Source organism: Carassius gibelio, chromosome B6 (assembly GCF_023724105.1).
Source record: "Carassius gibelio isolate Cgi1373 ecotype wild population from Czech Republic chromosome B6, carGib1.2-hapl.c, whole genome shotgun sequence".
Taxonomy (NCBI): Eukaryota; Metazoa; Chordata; class Actinopteri; order Cypriniformes; family Cyprinidae; genus Carassius; species Carassius gibelio.
In genome coordinates, this window is record NC_068401.1 from 24,555,162 (window position 1) to 24,573,131 (window position 17,970).

The 17,970-nt window shown below is 38.9% G+C and overlaps 2 protein-coding genes and 1 non-coding gene across 3 annotated transcripts; all 3 read left to right on the plus strand.

Moving 5' to 3' along the window:
- Positions 1-1,024: 1,024 nt before the first annotated feature.
- Positions 1,025-13,463, plus strand: cavin2b (caveolae associated protein 2b). The gene is made up of 2 exons (XM_052559151.1): positions 1,025-1,857; positions 10,745-13,463. The coding sequence occupies exons 1-2, from the start codon at positions 1,300-1,302 to the stop codon at positions 11,591-11,593; spliced, it is 1,407 nt and encodes a 468-aa protein (XP_052415111.1). The 5' UTR covers positions 1,025-1,299; the 3' UTR covers positions 11,594-13,463.
- An 817-nt stretch (positions 13,464-14,280) lies between these two features.
- On the plus strand, positions 14,281-14,362 carry trnas-cga (transfer RNA serine (anticodon CGA)). Its single transcript has one exon. It is a non-coding gene; the product is annotated as a tRNA-Ser (tRNA).
- Positions 14,363-14,584: 222 nt separating this feature from the next.
- nabp1b (nucleic acid binding protein 1b) lies at positions 14,585-17,762 on the plus strand. Its single transcript, XM_052559598.1, has 6 exons — positions 14,585-14,771; positions 16,025-16,163; positions 16,281-16,352; positions 16,430-16,517; positions 16,593-16,659; positions 17,439-17,762. Exons 1-6 carry the CDS (start codon positions 14,678-14,680, stop codon positions 17,627-17,629), a joined length of 651 nt encoding a protein of 216 aa, XP_052415558.1. The 5' UTR covers positions 14,585-14,677; the 3' UTR covers positions 17,630-17,762.
- Positions 17,763-17,970: the final 208 nt, after the last annotated feature.

The window sequence follows — 17,970 nt, forward strand, 5'->3', positions numbered from 1 at the left end:
GCGCTATACAAGCACACACATGCCCATCAACTCTTTTGCATGAAAACACAATATGAACTTGTGCCAAAATTCATGTATGTTATGATAACGTGTTATGTAATAGATCTGAGTATGTGAAGTATTCCCAGAGTAGAGGTCAGTGGTCCATGAATGGACTCTTTTCCGCACTCAGAAGCCTAAGTTTCCACAGTCATTAGCCCGCAAAGGAAAAAGGAGGGAAAATTACATCATGGAGGCATGTATAACAATGCAGAAAGAAGGAAACGGGGGCAATTAAAACATTCTGTTTGCGTGTGTAAGAGGCAAACACCCAAGAAAATGACAAGGAAGTTTTTTAAGATTTAATATTTGATTTCATGCTAGCAGTGGTTTTAATATTCGCAATAGTTCCCTGCGTAGTGAAATGTAAACGTAAAGTTTTCCAGTTCTGCTGCTAAGTTTCGCCATGCTCCTGTTACAGCTGAAGGCAGGAAAAATGACTCCACTCACAAGGCCTGGGAACTGTTTGTGTGACATTTTTTCCAGAATAAACATAGAAGGGCTACAGCTGTAAAAAAAAAAAAAAATATATATATATATATAATAAATACATTTAAAAAGAGAAAATAAATACAGGAATACATATACACACATTCTTCTGCACATCTACCAACATAGAAAACTCCTCTTAAGTGTTGCTTAGCAAATCTTTAATTTAGGGGAAGACACACACCGATGTTCTATCTCCATTTCTGTATCTCTTTCAATCTCTCTCTCTTCATTCACAGATGAGCTCATTCTTCAAACATGACTCTTAATATACTACTGCTCTCTTCAATATAAACAGAACAAAACCTAGGGAGCCAGAGAGAGTTAGGGGGAGGTTCTACATGTGGAGAGAGTTGCTCATGTTCCAGCGTACACACCCACATACTCGCACTTGACACATGCAAACACATAACTCCCTCACCAATGGGCCAGGCTAGCTGCTATGGAAACCAAGCTCCGCCCCCATAGGGTGTGGACAGGCTTTTTAAGCTGTGGGGAAGCCTCTACACGGCTCTTTCAATCGCACCAGGGAGGGAGAGGAAAGAGTGTGGCTATCTTCAAAAAGGGGTGGGAACGTTGAACCTGGAAGCTAAAAAGTTCTTCCCAAGCCTGTAAACAAGAATCAAAGCTGTAAGAACGTGGTGGCACTAAAACCAACTAGGAGGGGAATCCGCTACAGCAAGACGAGCGCGCTTAAAGGTGAAGAAAGTTAAAGAACGAGACCACTTTCCTTAGTAAAGTTATCCGTCAAAAACCAAGAGCAGTCTCAGAATGGGAGAAGATGGAGTGCAAGCAGAAAGGAGCAGCATGGTCATCGCACATGAGAACCAGGAGTTGGTGGTGCCAAGCCCCAGCCCCACTCAGTCTTCACCCACACATAGCCTCTCACATCTGGGCACCGTCGCAACCAACGCCTCTAGTGGAGAGCCTAGCAGCCCTGGGCCTCTGGCTGGGGGCACCACAGGCACTCTCCACAGAGATGGAGCTTCACCTACAGGTCAAGTGAATGCCATCACTGTCTTGACACTTCTAGATAAGCTGGTGAACATGCTGGACACGGTGCAAGAGAACCAGCATAAGATGGAGACGAGACAGGTCGAGATAGAGGGGGCGGTGAGAGGGATCCAGAACGACATGACCAAGCTCTCCAAGAGCCACACTTCCACTTCCAACACGGTCAGCAAACTCCTGGAGAAGAGTCGCAAGGTCAGCGTCCACATGAAGGAGGTCAAGGACAAGATGGATAAGCAGGCCGTCCAGGTGAAGAAACTGGAGGCTAATCACGCTCAGCTGATCAAGAGAGACAACTTCAAAGTGCTCATCTTTCAGGTAAATGTATAGTGTGTGTAATGGGGAGCAGTTGGCGGTGGGGTATTTGATGAGGACGCTGAATGATTGCATTGTTCAGGTGATTGTTGCTGCATGTCGGTGTGCGCTGAACCAAATTCAATTGTATCCAACTCTGATAACAATAAAGGATATTGCTGTCTTACACAGCTGAGTAGAGTCTAATGAATCTAAATGTCATTTGACTAAATTAAAAGCACAGGTCCCATGCCTCCCTCAGGTTGGGTCCATTTCTGAAGCAGGGGAGAAGGGTCATAGTTCAGAGTGAAAAGATGAAAGCAATGCTGAAGTGGGTGTAATGTCACTTGAGCTCATTTTGAGGTGGGGTGGAATGGAAGCAAGATCTGGGTGGTTGCGTCTTATTTCTGTCTTCTGTCTTTTTTGTGGTTGTTTGAGCACCTGAAGGCAGAAGTCCTTGCAAGTTTTGTACTTGACTCGAAGTTTTAATCTCAAATAATCAGATAGAATTTCAGATATCTTAATATATCATATAGAAAATCAACAGGATTCCAAACTAAGAGAGAGCTAGAGAGCTTGAGAGATATTCAATAGGGGAGGCTTGTTTTGAAGCTTAGCCAAAAGCTATTATTTAAAGCACAATAGCCTTGAATAGAAGGTGTGTCCAGAGATCAGCTACAGTGCAGCATAATGTGTATCCTGTTGTTAGAAGACCCGTGCTGAAATGTGCTATGCTACACCAGCTAGCAGTTGTTTACAGCAAGACCTACAATCAACTGAATGACTCAGTGATTCCAAAGTCAGAGAGCGCTGAGAGAGGCCTTCCATTTCCCCCCCTCTCTTCCCAGCTGTGTGGTTACTGAACAAGTACATGATGTAGAGAATGAGAGAGTGCCTACTGAAATGCATTTTTAGAAAGTCAACTTACCATCTCTGTGTGAAGAGAGTGTTTAAACTAAGATGGGAAGGTGCATTTCCTTCAGTGAACTAGTGTGAAAACACCCTGTAGCTTTTACAGTTGCCGTCACAGATTTAGTGCTGTTTGTTAAAGCTGGCCAAAAATGTGTGTTGCTATGGCACCTACCTTGTTTGCAGGGAAATCCATTTTCCTAATTTTTCAAAGGTATGGTGATTGAGATTTCTGTCTTTGTCCTAATGATTTCGGGCTCACTACTTGCAGGATTTGGTTTGTTTTCCATTTTCTAATGATTTTCACAGCAGTCAAGGAATGTCTGGTCAGCGTCTAAGGGAATGTGTTGTTAATCCAGCCATGGGGTTCTTGTGGTCTCCTGATCTGTCTTGTATCATAGTTAAGATGGATGAGACTGTGGTGGACACAGGGGCAAAATGTTCCTAGAGCTTTAGCATTTCCAACAAACATGCCTGACAGACCCACACAAACATTCTTGGACAATCCTTGTCTTGTTTATTTTAATGTTCTTTCATTAAACCCCCTTCTGCTCTCTCTTGGGGTTGCCTGGGTTTGTTTCTAAGGAATGATAGGATCTAATCAATCCTCAGATCATTAAACAAACCGCTTCTTCAGGGGAGCCAAACAACTTTTTCAAGTCACTTCTACCAAGTGTTTCATATACAATTGTCCACTAATAAACAAGCCGGACAAAAAAAAAAAAAAAACAGAAAAAGATGTTTGGGTGAAGTCTTTGTGGTTTCATAAGTCAACAGAAGGTCTGTTTGTCTTTTAACATTCTCAGTTTTATTTCCTCGTCTCCATAGCTACATTCAGGTGTTCACCACGCCCTGCCTGTGTTTTTCACTTTTATCTTCCCCTGCTGCTGTTGGATTGGGGTGCTTGGCTCTCCCCTTAGGCGGACTTACAAGCTGGAGAGAACGCTGTTCTTGCATTGGCAAAAACTCTGGCTCAAACACTCACATTCCAGAGGTGGAGCTAGTCTCTCCCAATTTTAAAATGATATAAATAGAACCACAATCAATTAGAACTCCGTGAGACTTTGTTCAAGACACTGGTGACCACAGACATAAAAGAGAAAAGAAGGATGGAGCTCATAAAGTTAGCTTATGAGGAGACTTCCTGGGTTTAGCCAAACATCATTCCATTTGCAATTCTTCTGCATGATGCAACATTCAATGAACACATTTAACTAATTGTCCTGGTGTTTCTCAAAACTTAACACATGGAATGTGTTATAACTGCACAACATCTCAGTGCACAGTGCTTCAATTTGCATTATGCTGAAAGCCAAATCTAGAGTAGGAAAGCACAAGATGAGATATTTTTACTACTAGCCCTTCACTATCACCTAATAAGGCTATCTGTGCCTCTCCAGAGAGAGGGAGAGAGAAGGGAAAAAAATGTGTGAGTGCAAGAAGGCCTGTAGGCAGAGAGAAGAGAGACGAGAGTATTTGTTTTCCGTTGTCCATCAAAAAGGCATTATCTCTCTCCAAACTTAGCTTATTGTTAGAGTTCCCACTTGTGCACTGGGGCTAAGATGAAAATGATGCAAGACGAGAAAAGTGCTCAGTGCAACTTAAGATTTACAACATAGCTGTTGCTCATTGATATTCCTAAAACAAAAAATGCTGAAAACACACCACGGTAATGACAAAAGTATTTTGAAAAAAATGGTTAAACTAAACAAAATAAAATTTCATTGGCATGAAATAAAAAATAATAATAATTTAGAACAAAAAAAAATGTACAAGCAAATATTTACAACCCTAGAGGGTAGGTACAGTAGCTTCGGGTCTGACCTGCAGCATTTCAGGGTTAAATACTGAATGAGCATGTGAAATGTGTTATATGAGAGGAATTTGACACTCATAAGAGTCACTTGTTTGGGGTAAACATGCTACACTTGTCACATTATACAGTATGTTCCTCATGCACTTAAAAGACTCATGAAAGTCATTTATTTGTGACTATATTCATGATTAAAAGAACAAAAATGTATATTTCTATAGAAATATAACTAGTGTAAAAAGCATGAATAGACATTTAAAAATATATATATATAAAACACTTCTCAATGTACATTTAAACACAAAGCATGTTTGTAGTTATTCTGACAGTTGTCTAATGCAATGACTGCAGGTGCTCACTCCCTTTTTTTAACTGCCACAATTAAATAAAATGAAATGCAAACAAAACATTTAAATACTTATTTGATAATCAAATCAAAACTAAGCACAAGCATACTGAAAATCTTCACACTAAGAAACACACATATACAAATACAAGAAAAAACACAAAAGCACACCTGTGATAGCGCCATTTGCTAAATACTAAATTATTGAAGCAGATGAAGGCATTTAATACACTATATTCTTAATATTTGAGCAAATTGTAAGTTAATACTGGCTGGGCCTTTCTGAGCTGGACATATACTGTAATTATCCATATAAACAGACATCCTTTTGCATGAGGTTATGAAAGCTGACAGAAACTCTCTTTGGTCCTATCTAAATACAAACACACACACACACACACACACACACTCGTACTGAAGGGACAAAAGCTGTTATTGTGTGGGTCCTGTGACACGGAGTAATGCCAGCATAGAGGAAAAAAACTATACAAACTCACAATGCCATGGGAACTCATGGGGAAATACATACCGGGACAAACCTGTTTCAGGCCCTGAAACAGACTACACATCAATAACAAAGGAAACTGCAACCAAACCATGCCCTTTCACACTGATATTTCATCAACCCCTTCATTCAGAATAAAGGTTAAGTAATAAATAAACCCATTAGGCTGATATAAGACCTCTGATTCACATCATGGTCCTCCTGATTACCCCAATGGAGTTTATTTAGCAATAATGACTTACAGACTGCACATTATTCCACTTATTACAGTGACTACATAGGAAATAAATACATCAGTAATGGACAAGAAATACTGAAATTATTATGTTATGTGAGGAAAGAAATGACAGAATGCAAAATGTTATAACTGACCAATTAGAATCAAGTATTACAGAGAGCTATGTAATATAATTTTTTTAACTATTAAAGCATATAATTTGGAGTTAAAACCACCATTAAAACTAAAACTACAACTACACCACAGAAGTGGAAAATTCAGTATATGACATGTTCTGGAATTAAGCTCATGAGAAAGTATACTGTGATTGTATTCATAATCAGAGAAACCATTGTAAAATGTTAAGTAGGTAGTTTTATATTGCACTATACAGGCACAGGATTGAATCACATTTCTCAAACTCTGACAAAAGAACATTTCTCAGTGAATAATTGTAAAAATGGCAAGTAGCATGTTTCAAGAGGTTAACTTAATCCATGTAGTTCCTCACTCTGATTGCTGTTAATTATCACACAGTCGGTGTACATGTAAACATGGCCATTGTTGAGGTTATTTTTAGAGAGGGAAGCCCTCTTTCACTCAGCTTTCACACACTTTCCTGCTCCAACAATTTTGTTCCACCTGACTTCCTACACACACAAAACCCATACACACAACTGTACATTTCTTGGCACACATAGACAGTGTTAAACCTATCAAGCTTAAGAACAAGTTACTCTTACTGTATATGTGTTCAAAATGACCTGCCTAGCTATATAAGAGAGAACATATTTTAAATATACATTATATCGCTATAGGAAAACAATGTTCATTATTTCTTTAAGTGGTTTTTGACTATGTCACGTAACCCTAACCCTAACCCAAAAATAAGAAATTGCTGAAAATGTACTCTTTCACCAATGGAGATCCTCTGCCGTGAATGGGTGCCATCATAATGAGAGTCCAAACAGCTGATAAGATCCCTGTGTATTTGATAGAGACAGAGAATGTATATGAATGTGTGTGTACATTTCAGGTTTGACGTAAAAGCAGAGAACACAGGCGAGTGTATGAGGTTAAACAGCTGCTTCCTGTCAGATGTGATGTTAATGGAGAGCAGGATGGGGAATGTAAGCATCAAACTTTTTCAGAGAATTACGGGCTGGAGGTCCCACTGCATCGCCAAAGATAAAAACATAGCATGAACTGAAAATCTGCCACCATCTACAACACTTTCAAACTCAGACGCTTACAACTCTCTCTCCACGCTCCACACCCCACTCCTGAGCAAATATTTACCCCCAATCCTTCATAAGTAGTCCTTTAAGATGACGCGTATGTCAAGTGTGTTTAGAACATGAAGTGAATATTGGAAAAACAACTGGACAGCATCTATGATAACGCTCCAACAGACAGCAATGAGACTAGAGAGCATGGTACGGAGAGGTGCTTGTGTGAGTTTATCTGTGGACTTACACTAAATATGTCAAACATTTGAACAGATCTAACAAATTAATGAAGAATGGACTTTTCAAGTTTTAAGATTTAAAATAAATTGGTCTATAATTATATATTGAAAGGGAAAAAATATGCTCAGGATATTATTTTGTAACTTTTGTTGTCTGTAAAAACTTTAAAACTATGACGAGAATCATAAAATATGGTGGGCATAAAGTAATGCAGGCATTTTCGTGTCTATTAGGACTACATCTGGTCAAATAAAAAGACACACAAAGAGTGCAGGCACAAAGTATGCATGTTTGCAATGACTCAAGCTCACACTGTTTACTAAAACATTCTCTAAAAATGGATTCCTTTAATAACCATAGACTGTAACAGAAACTGTTTTTACCCCTTGTGAAAGCTCTTTATATTCACATGCATGTATGAGAAAACATACATCAACTTGGCTATCATAAGTGCTACATTGCCTGAGGCAAGAGGGACCGGTTTAGTATGCAAATGAATCAAACCTAGAGTATCATAAGACAGGCTGCTCAACATGAGGTAATCTTGCTCTGTAGTGACAAAGAAATATTTTAAGAGTCCAAAAAATTTGAACACAACTAGAATATGAAGACAATGCAGAGGAGGTTATAGTCATTTACAAGTCATTTCCAGATCTCATACCTAAGAGGCAGAATCCATGGAATGAATTATTTGGTTCCCCACTGAGAAAACACTAGGTACTTGTGTCTCTGGAGGAAATCTTGAACCTCTTTGTAGCTGCTGTATTAAATTCTTAATTTGAGGGGTGTATGTTACTTTGTGTTTGCTGTTCATCTTAAGCCATTTAAAATGCACAGGTTCCGGGGACAAGCCTGAACCTGGTTAACCAGGTTAAGTCAAGAGAAACGGTTCAGTGCAATTACGCAAGCTGCTGTCATACACATATCAAAACACTCCACTCTCTTTGTTATAGAATTTCCAACATGGTGGGGATTTGTGATTTCCTGGCATTGCTGTACTATCTAAAAAGTGATTTAATGACTGCTGATAGACACTCTTCTGGTCACACACGCTTGTCCAGTGGCTCAGCACCTTTTTCCTCTACCTTTCAAATTGGCAATTTGAGCTACAGATTGCCACCTGTAGTCTTGAGAACAGTACTTTAAAACATGCAAATATAAACAAAGGGCAATATCAGAGGCATCCAAACAACGTAGCAACTCTATAAACAGCACTTACTCCTCTGTAAATTGTACCATAAAAACCTACTTCTAAAACTTTGCTAAAGATATACAAAAATAAACACAAAAAAATAGTTTTTACAAAATGTTAGGGTTATCTCTGGAATCTCACAATATTCTTATTCCACCACAACGTTCAAATAACTAAATGAATAAACACTAAGAACTATCATTGCTTTAATTTGAAACAATTTCATTATTTCATTCATTATTCTTATTGTATTTTACTTACTGCAATCTGGCGGAAAGTATCTAAATTATTAATCACATGTCATGGTAATGCTTTTAATATATGTAGACAGAAAAGAATGATTTAATTTTAATAAATGTTTACAGTAACATAATGTCACAGTGCAACATGCCTTTTCATTTTGTGGAGAAATGTGACCTTGTAATTTAGTAATATGTTAAAAATTACACAAAGTATTACTAGTATTTCTAAATATGACCCTGGAGTTGGATAACTTGTGTTTATTTGTTCTTGTTATGGTTACAATTTTGACTTGGTGCTATAAATGAATTGCATTCATTGTTGTCTAATTCATAAACTGTTGGTGCTTAAAAGCACATTTACTGTGCCAAATATCACAGACAATATCACTGTTATACAAGACTTTGTATATCTGTTCTTTGTGATAATCAGGAGGTTCATAAAAAACTGCACATTGCCAAAAACTACCTCTAGCAATCCCATCACAACAACAACAAAAAGAGCCTTTTTCTCTATGCAGCTGGAGGGAAATTATACAAACCGACACACAACACTTTGCTTCCATGATCCCTAAATGCAAATATACAATTCCGGCCAATGTTATGTCTCTGTTTTCTACAGAGCTGTGTTTCTAAGCATCCAAGTTAACTAACTGGTATCTCCGATCAGAGACTAATGGAACATGGAAATTCTGTGTTAAAGTTTGCAGGGAGTTGGCCACATTCATTCTCAAACTGTGCCAGCAATATCATACCAATACCTTTGATCCATATTTGCTGTCCAAAGTAAAGCTCTTTCATGGGTGGGCAGATCTGCTAAATCCCAAAAGCGATATTTCTCCCATGATTTAGTGCATTGCATATATCCACGAGGATTACCGTCAGTCATCATCTATCCTTTTTGTAAATTCTTTTCTGTTAGGTCAAACCTATTCCTCCATTTTGACAGGCCAAACCCACGTTCCCTTGCACACAGAGAGCTTCAGAGGCCAGACTTACAACTGGGGGTTCAGAGGGGAACATAACCTTTCTATCAGGTTAGAAGACCAGATATTGAACATTAAGACCCTTTGCAGGCAATATACCAAGATAAGCAACATCAAGGCATGTTTAAATGCAATGTTTGCATAACATTTTACTGAGGTATACCTTAATCTGTTTGCTTTTTGAAGACAGCTTAGATATATCCTTGGCTGCCTACTATATCTCAATTATTTGTGGTTGATAGAAAGAATAAAATAGAACTTGATTGAGCAAATGAGAGGCATAGCATTTAACAGAATGTCACTTTAAATAACCATGATGCCATTTCTGAGAAAATAGCGACAGTGTAGTTTACATAAAAATAGCATAATATTCCCTTCATAAGAGAACATATTCCGAATTAAAGGGGTATTCATATACGTCTGTGTGCTTAAGAGAATGTATGAAAACAGTACCGATAAAGTGATTAACTGGGAGGTTTCCTGCGTGACATGACCTCATCCGTATCAGAATTTAGAGTCTTATCGCTAAGAGAGAAGCTCTCAGGCTCTCCTGCGCATTTCTGAGATGCCGTGGAACATTCTGATGGGTGGGGGGCAAGCAAGGCTTCTGTCCAGGTGTCCCTATTGCTGCACTCCACCCCCAAATGTTTCCTGAACCTCATCCTACTCCCTTTCAAAGCCCTACACCAGACTTCCCTGCTTTCTCTCTTTTTCCAGTTGCCCTGCTCTCCCTCTCTTTCTGTCCTGGCTGTCCTCCAAAACTCAGTGGAAACTCTGATAGGAGTTGTGTAGGGTCTTGCCTGGCTTTCCTTCCTATCGTCTCACTATTCTTCAGCCTTTATGACTGTCTCCAGAAGGGAAAAGAGGGTCGGCACACAATGTTTTTCACAACAGATGTTCTTGTCCCCTTGTGTCAGTTAAAAAAAGCACGCTTCCACACTATATTAGTATGATGTTATGCTGAAACTATTAAAGATATCTCCCACAAACACATGACTGCTCTGTGTATCATCAGCATTCTTACACTCCAGTTGTCTAGACAACCAAATACAAATCTTGTGGGCAGCCATTTCAGCACTGACTTTTACCACTGAAACCATTGCCTTTTACCATAATAAAATGAATTCTAAGCAGCAGTATTGGCAGAACTGTGTATATTATAGGCAGTCATATTTTGTTTGAAAATAATGCTGTGTGTGAACTGAAAAATTGATTTTTAATTTTTTCTTGTGCAGGAGGAAAATGAAATCCCTTCAAGTGTCTTTGTGAAGGAACCTGCACCATTGCCTGAAATGGAGGAGGAGACCCCGGCCATTGATGCCAACCGTTCTCAAGAAGAGGGCCTTCAGACCATCGCCCTCTCCTCAGATGAGGAACAGGGACCAGAAGAGGATGAAGATGAAATTTTGGCTGTTTTGGACCACGAGAGTGAAAGCAGAATTGGAAAAACCCGAGCTGAGAAGATCAAGAGCTCCAGCCTGAAGAAAGTGGACAGCCTGAAGAAAGCTTTCTCCAGGCAGAACATTGAGAAGAAGATGAACAAGTTCAGCACCAAGATTGTCTCCCTAGAGCAGCGAGACAAAATCAAGAAGAGTTTGACACCGAACCACCAGAAGAACCCTAGTGCCAAGAGCTCCTCTTTCAAAGTCTCTCCTCTCACCTTTAACATCAAGAAGAACCGCAGTGGGGACGCCGACCCAGAGGCTGAGGCCTCAGCTCAATCTGAGAGCGCTGTTGCCTCCATCGAACTGGCCCCGATTGAGAGCCCAACTGAAGACCTGTCCTTCAGAGAGGTCCACTCCTACCTTGCACCAGCACAGGAGGAAGTGAAGGCAACTGTGGAAGCAATGGAGAAAGAAGAGGTGCCTAACATCCTGAATGGCACAGCCGAGGTTGAGCTGTCCATCACAGAAGATGTAAGCGAGGAGTATGCTCTTTCTGCGACCCTGCCCCAGGACGCCTCCCAGATAGAAGAGTCCCACAATGTTTTACAGGGAGAGGATGAAGAGAAAGGAGAGGAGAAAGAGGGAAAAGAAAGTGAAGACAGCCCTCTAGCAGAAGCTGCAGCTGCAGGCAAAGCATAGGGTGTTGCTGTAGGAAAAACATCCTAATGTCCTGACCCTCCATTCCAGCCCCAGGACACCCTCCTAACTGAGAAAACACACTGTCCCTTATCAGTGCCAGCCATCCCCGCCATGAACCCAGACATCTGCCCTGTCCTCAAAGTATACACTTACAATGCAGTCCATTCAAAAGGCAAAATTCATGAACTGTATGACTATAAAATCCCATATCAGAAGATTTCGATTTTGGAAGAAATGAATGTGAAAGCAGTCTTATCTGTCCATCTATTCCAACAGTCTGTTACTAACCTTCCGCTTGTGAGAAACCATTCCAGCTGGTATTACTGCACACTCTATCTTCCTCTGGTGGTGCCTACCTGTCAGCTGAGAAGGTTGGCAAAGGAAAACAAATCGCTTACAGCCAAAGGAGTCAACGGTCGCCAAGTGCACTCCATCTACCCCATGGACCCTTTTTTAACAGTAGCCTGGTTTTCATCCAGTGCATCTCTTCTGGAACAGCCTGTGCACAGCTGAAAGTGATATTGATTTCACGCAACCTAGATTATTTCTAATCTTGGTCCAATTTGGTTTTGTTTTTTTAGATTAAACAGCACATATATACTGCCATGTACTATCTGTGTTGATCAAAAATATGTAATGTACTCAATTTTACATTTTGGTTTTAATCAGGTCATACTATGTATACTGTGAACTCATTAATACAGAGACCAAATGATGTGAGAAAGCTACCTGGGAAGTGTACTGTCCTAAACTATGCTAAAAATATAATTTCTGAATTATAGAATTTTGCTTTGTAGTGGCTAATAGACATTTGGATACGCTTTTTCTTCCACCATGCTCACATACATTTGCTTTGAATCTGAAATGCAGTTTTCATGGGGGATCCTGGTCTTCCCTGAGCTTCACATACGTCTCGGACCATAGTCAGAAAACATTCCTGCTTTTGATATACAGCTCCTTTCAGAGAGCATTTCTTTAGCTCCCGTTGGCATGATGCTGGCTGAGAAACAGGCACTGTGAGGCCAGTTAGATTACAAGCATATTTCTGAAAGTGATGAAGGAGACAACCAGCCCAGCTGGATGCAAATAAGGCAGAGAAGTGTGGAGATCTGAAAAAGTAAAAAAAAAAAAAAAAAAAAGTTAAAGTCTGTTTGGAGTGTTGAACTGAAGTTTCAAAATGTAAGAAGTGACTAACACCAAGGGCAAATACCCATTCAATAATTTTAGAATAAATACAATTAACTAATATTTATGCACACTTTGACAAAATTTTTCACTATCATGCAAACTCTGAAATAAAATGGTGCTGTTGAGGGTCAGTGCTGACAAATATTTGAGCAATAAAAGTATATTTTCCTGAAAGTTTGGTTCTTATTATAATATAAATCATACAAGTAATACATGTATGTCAAATGTATTTTTGTGTTTTTAATAGAAATGTTGTTGTTTTCTCCAAATATTACAGCATATTTTTTATTTCAGTATTCCAGTGCTGAACAAAAACTTAAGTGTGTATCTTTAGCTTTGGGAGGATGTCTTTTTCAGATGTGAAAAGGGATGAGGTTTTACTTCTTTTGAGTCTTTAAAAATATAACTAATTTTTTTTACTAATTTTTGCTTATGCTTGTAATCCCTAATTTTTATTTGCATTATCTTTTAAGAAGTTAATCGCATCAGTGTCTTCATAATATATATGAGAGCTATAGGTTGTCTTGGTTATTTTAAAAACATCATGATTCATGCCAAAGAAAAGGCTCAGTTACAGCAGACCCCATAACTTTTTTGTGACACCTGTTTATCAAGTTGTTAGTGAAGCACGCTCTGTTCAAAATATTATTTTAATGCAAATAAATAAAGATGTTGGACCATGGCTTTCTGTGTCTGTCTTGTTTCTTGGGATCTTTAGAATCATTTTCAAAGCAATAGCAATCCATTTTCATCTGACAGTAATAACCTACTTTAATCAATACGTTCAAACATAACTTAACCTACTTTGATCAATACGTTCAAACAATAGATGCCTGGCCAATTCTAAGTAGCCTACATCAATATATGTGTCTAATTTGTACAGGACACGAGTAATTAGGTGGTATTACAAACACATCAGTAGTGACAAATGCTTCTTACCTGTATTTTCATAGCAATTTGTTGATTTATAACATCCTTATCAGTGCATTTAGGATATCTGTTTCAGAACACACATATTAACTAATTTTTTTATGTCAAGGTCAGGCTTGTGTAATCCATTGCACCATGTTTCAACGTGAAGAGTGGTTAAATCAAATGCACGCCCCCCATGACAAACTCCTTTGGCACTAGCGCCATCTGGCGTTATGATAACTCAAGTAAAACGAAAGAAAACAAGAGATGTAAAACCTTATACGAGACCCAGCTTTATAACTATAGCATCTTTCGGAATGTTTTGTTTATCTATTCCATCGAATAAAATGCTTTATGTTTTCCAAATACTTCATTTGGTCCTCTTGTTTGTTTATTTGAACTGATGTCGAGTGATTTTAAATACGAGTAGGAATAGAGTAAAAGAGTTTCACCTTTTATATATCCTTTTTAATTCATCCATCCTAAAAAATATTGTATATTAAAATAAAAATGAGTTTGCTTACTAAAATGTAATGTTGGTACAACGATCAGTAGATGGAGCTGTTTTCACATATTCGTTTCAGGCAGTCACGGTGGCCGAGAGGTTAAGGCGTTGGACTCGAAATCCAATGGGGTTTCCCCGCACAGGTTCGAATCCTGTTCGTGACGAAATTTAGTTTTTGAAACACTACGATTATTATTTTACGAAAACGTAAAACACACATAACGTTCAAATAAACTGTTGCATTAACATGTTTAATCACATTCATTCTTACAAGAAAATGAACATGGTCGCCTGTTTCTCGGTTTAATATACTATAATGGGTGAAATGTTCAATTTAGGGGGAAGTGTCTCGTGAGAAAAGGTAGCCTATAAAGCGGCCTGGCACAATCAAATTAAACCTAACGTGGTCTGAGGTGACTGGCAGTGTCAGTTTGGGAGAAAATCTGAATAGAATTATCTTTTCTTTCTCGTGTTTTCGAATGGCAAACGCATCAAACGAAAATGTGTGCCTGATTAAAGACATTAAACCTGGATTAAAAAATCTAAATTTGGTTTTTATCGTCCTGGAAACTGGTAAGTGCGTGGGAAACACAAATGAACACGGCCTACACGATTGCTTGCTATTCTCGTTTGTTCACAAACAGTTTGAAGCAGTTATAACTAGAAATAATATTATATATATATATCTTATAAATCATGACGCGTGTTTTTCGTAGCTTAAAAAAAGATAAGCCAGGAGTGTCGAATCTACGAAGGAAGCAGTTTTTTTGTTGGACCTTTTCTGTGAATCGGTTCAACTGCTTCAGAAACCCGTCCCGTTCTAACCGAAAGGGATTGAATCGGCCAGTGCGATTCTCCTGCAGTTCAACCGTATGATAAATAGTACACCGAAATCAATCACTTAATTTTGCTCAATATTTGCTGATATTTTGCGATGTGAATTAGTGAATGTGTGAACTATTTCAGAGACCGCTATTTTTTTTATATGTAAATGTTTTTAGTAGGATATGTTTTATGTAAAGGCAAATTTTAATCGTTGAAACGTGTTAAATTTGGTAAAGTGTCAAAATGGTCCCGGTCTATGTCTTCGCCCCAAAAGTTTTCTCAGTCCTTCAGAAGTGTTCAAGGCAGTGGGAAGAAAAGGCACGACAGACACAAGATCTGAGTATACCTTCACTTCAAATCTTTATTGTTATACACTGAGTTTATAAAATAAAGGAGGTATGATTGTTTTCGACCAATGAGATATGGATTACATATGTGTTGGATATTAGCCAAAACAACAAGTTATATATAACATACATGTGATCAGGAATAACTGGACATATAATGAATAATACTGGCACTGAGCCTTTCAACTTTATGCAAAGGTTAGACTAAACTCATCAACCTGGGCCTAAAAGGTCCCCCCACCAAACTTCACGATTTACCTTTAGGTATTATCTGCGCATGAGCGTATACATTTGGGTAAAGAGACAGAACACTAAACAATAGAGAGAAAACACAGATGGGAGGAGGGAGACAAGGAGAGGGATGGCAGAAGACAAAGAAAGATGAAACATGTCATATGTAGGAAAAACAGGAAACGCCTGTGGAAGAGGATCTCTGTTAATACCTGACAGAGATCATGAAATAATCTAACAAAGCGTTGCATGGGGTGACTTAATTACGTTCAACGTAATCCCTGGATCTTTTTTGATGAACCCACTCTTGAACTGAATGAACCAATTCACTGAAGTTCTATATATTCACTGAATATCTAATTCCCAGAGCAAATTGTTGTTCCAGTGTCTTTTATTTTTTGTTCTTTTAACAAAATGTTTCAGGACGAGTGTCTAAGACAAAGGATGGTCATGAAGTGCGTTCATGTAAAGTAGCTGACAGGACCGGAAGCATTACAATATCGGTGTGGGACGAGGTGGGCAGCCTGATACAAACAGGAGACATCATCCGACTCAATCGAGGGTGACAGTATATTATTGATGTTATTTTTAATCCTGATAATTATATTCATCTTTTATATGAGGTTTTGGTTTGTTCTTTATTATCTTGAAGGTGTACATATTTGATTTTATATTTTAGATATGCATCTCTCTTCAAAGGCTGTCTTACACTGTATATTGGAAGAACAGGGGACCTTCAGAAGATCGGGGAGTAAGTCTTCACAGCTGACTGAACTTAAATTCTTTGACACCAAAACAATAACCAGCACTTTCTTGCACCTATCAAAGGTTCTGTATGATTTTCTCTGAAGTGCCCAATTTCAGTGAGCCCAACCCAGAGGTGCTGGCAAAAATCAACCAAATCAACAACACCCATGTGAGTGCAAAAAGACTGCTCAGAGGGCATGAACAGTGTGAGCACATAATGAGTGTCTATTTTATCTCTTAACAGGTTAAAACAGAAGCTCATGGCAGCACTCCTAGTATACTGACTCCTGGGCCACCTGCAGGACCTACAGGTTGAATCTTGAGAAAATTGAATGGTTGTTTAAGGATTGTATATTTGTACATTCTGTTGCTATCCCAGTCAGGGGGCAGTGCATATTGTGAATGCTGGCAAATGACCAAGGTATAAGCAGGATAATGCACGGCTAGCTGTGCATTAAATGATTTTGGTGTATTCCCACCTGTCTTGTTTGTTTGATTGAATCAAACTCAAGTTTGTTTCCCCTCTTGGTGTGGATCTTTTGGGCTGGTCTCAATACAGCAGTCGCACTCGGTGTGGACCAAACAACCATACCGAGACCCAGCTGAAGAGGTGATCTTGGTCCGCTTCCAAACAAACTCTGGTTTGGTTGAATGGATGAACCAAATGAATGGATGAAGCACACGTGTTGTTTTGTTTACAATTGCTGGTTCACTTGCAATAAGAGCAGTGGGAAAGCGAACCATAATAATAATAAAAAACTAAATCAACATTGTATTTGGTCCCGACCAAAGAAAGTGAACTAGCAGACTTTCCTGGTGTGAATACACCCTTTAAATGCACTTTGCGGAGGGTGGTTCTTGGTCTCCAAATTGTGATTAAAACAGTTTGAAGCACAGCTAGCTGTGCATTATCCCTCACTTGTACCACCTCTGAGCAGCATTTAACAAACTGTGTAAACACATCTAAATCCCTCTTCAGAAGCACTTCTGTGCCACCTTTGCAGGTGTAAATATGTCATCAGATTGTCTTAATGTGTGGTTCTTGGCCAGAATAACCTGTAATTTGGACCATCCTTTTCACCTCTCACAGCAAATGGCTCAGCTCTGTATTCCCCTTCTCCGGTCCCCCAAGAGCCCTCCTTTCGTGCAGGTGGACGTCATTTGAACCGCAGTCATTGGAACAGTGGCAGTGCTTCTCCAGTTCCAGGTGGAGAACAGGGATCAAAACCTAAGGTCACCATCACCAATGGACGGGATCCTCGCCGAGCCCTGAAGAGATGAGAGCATATTTATAACTCTACGTTTGTTTGTCAACCCTAACTGGTGGGTTATTTTGATTAATGAATTATATTAACCTTTTCTGGATTGAGATTTTGTGGGAAATAAAGTATAAATAAAGTCACTTAAAAACATATATGCTTGTCATATTGTTTTGTTTGTTTGAGTTTATACACCGTCTATGACATCAGATGATTATCTTAAATTTTTCTTGTTCGTTTATATAATTTAAAATCTATGGCACTAAGGACTTTCTCTAAGGAATATCATCTTAGCGGAGCCATTTATCACAAAGTGATGGTGCACTCAATTTATGTTAAACTGAGCTGAGAATTACCTCTGGA

What these genes read in the sequence shown, in the direction of transcription:
- nabp1b (XM_052559598.1), top strand. Translation starts at nt 14,678, where the DNA reads ATGGCAAACGCATCAAACGAAAATGTGTGCCTGATTAAAGACATTAAA. An exon ending in TTTTATCGTCCTGGAAACTG is followed by an intron (nt 14,772 to 16,024) that starts GTAAGTGCGTGG and finishes AAAATGTTTCAG; the next exon opens with GACGAGTGTCTAAGACAAAG. An exon ending in GACCTTCAGAAGATCGGGGA is followed by an intron (nt 16,353 to 16,429) that starts GTAAGTCTTCAC and finishes CACCTATCAAAG; the next exon opens with GTTCTGTATGATTTTCTCTG.
- cavin2b (XM_052559151.1), top strand. Translation starts at nt 1,300, where the DNA reads ATGGGAGAAGATGGAGTGCAAGCAGAAAGGAGCAGCATGGTCATCGCA. An exon ending in TCAAAGTGCTCATCTTTCAG is followed by an intron (nt 1,858 to 10,744) that starts GTAAATGTATAG and finishes TTTCTTGTGCAG; the next exon opens with GAGGAAAATGAAATCCCTTC.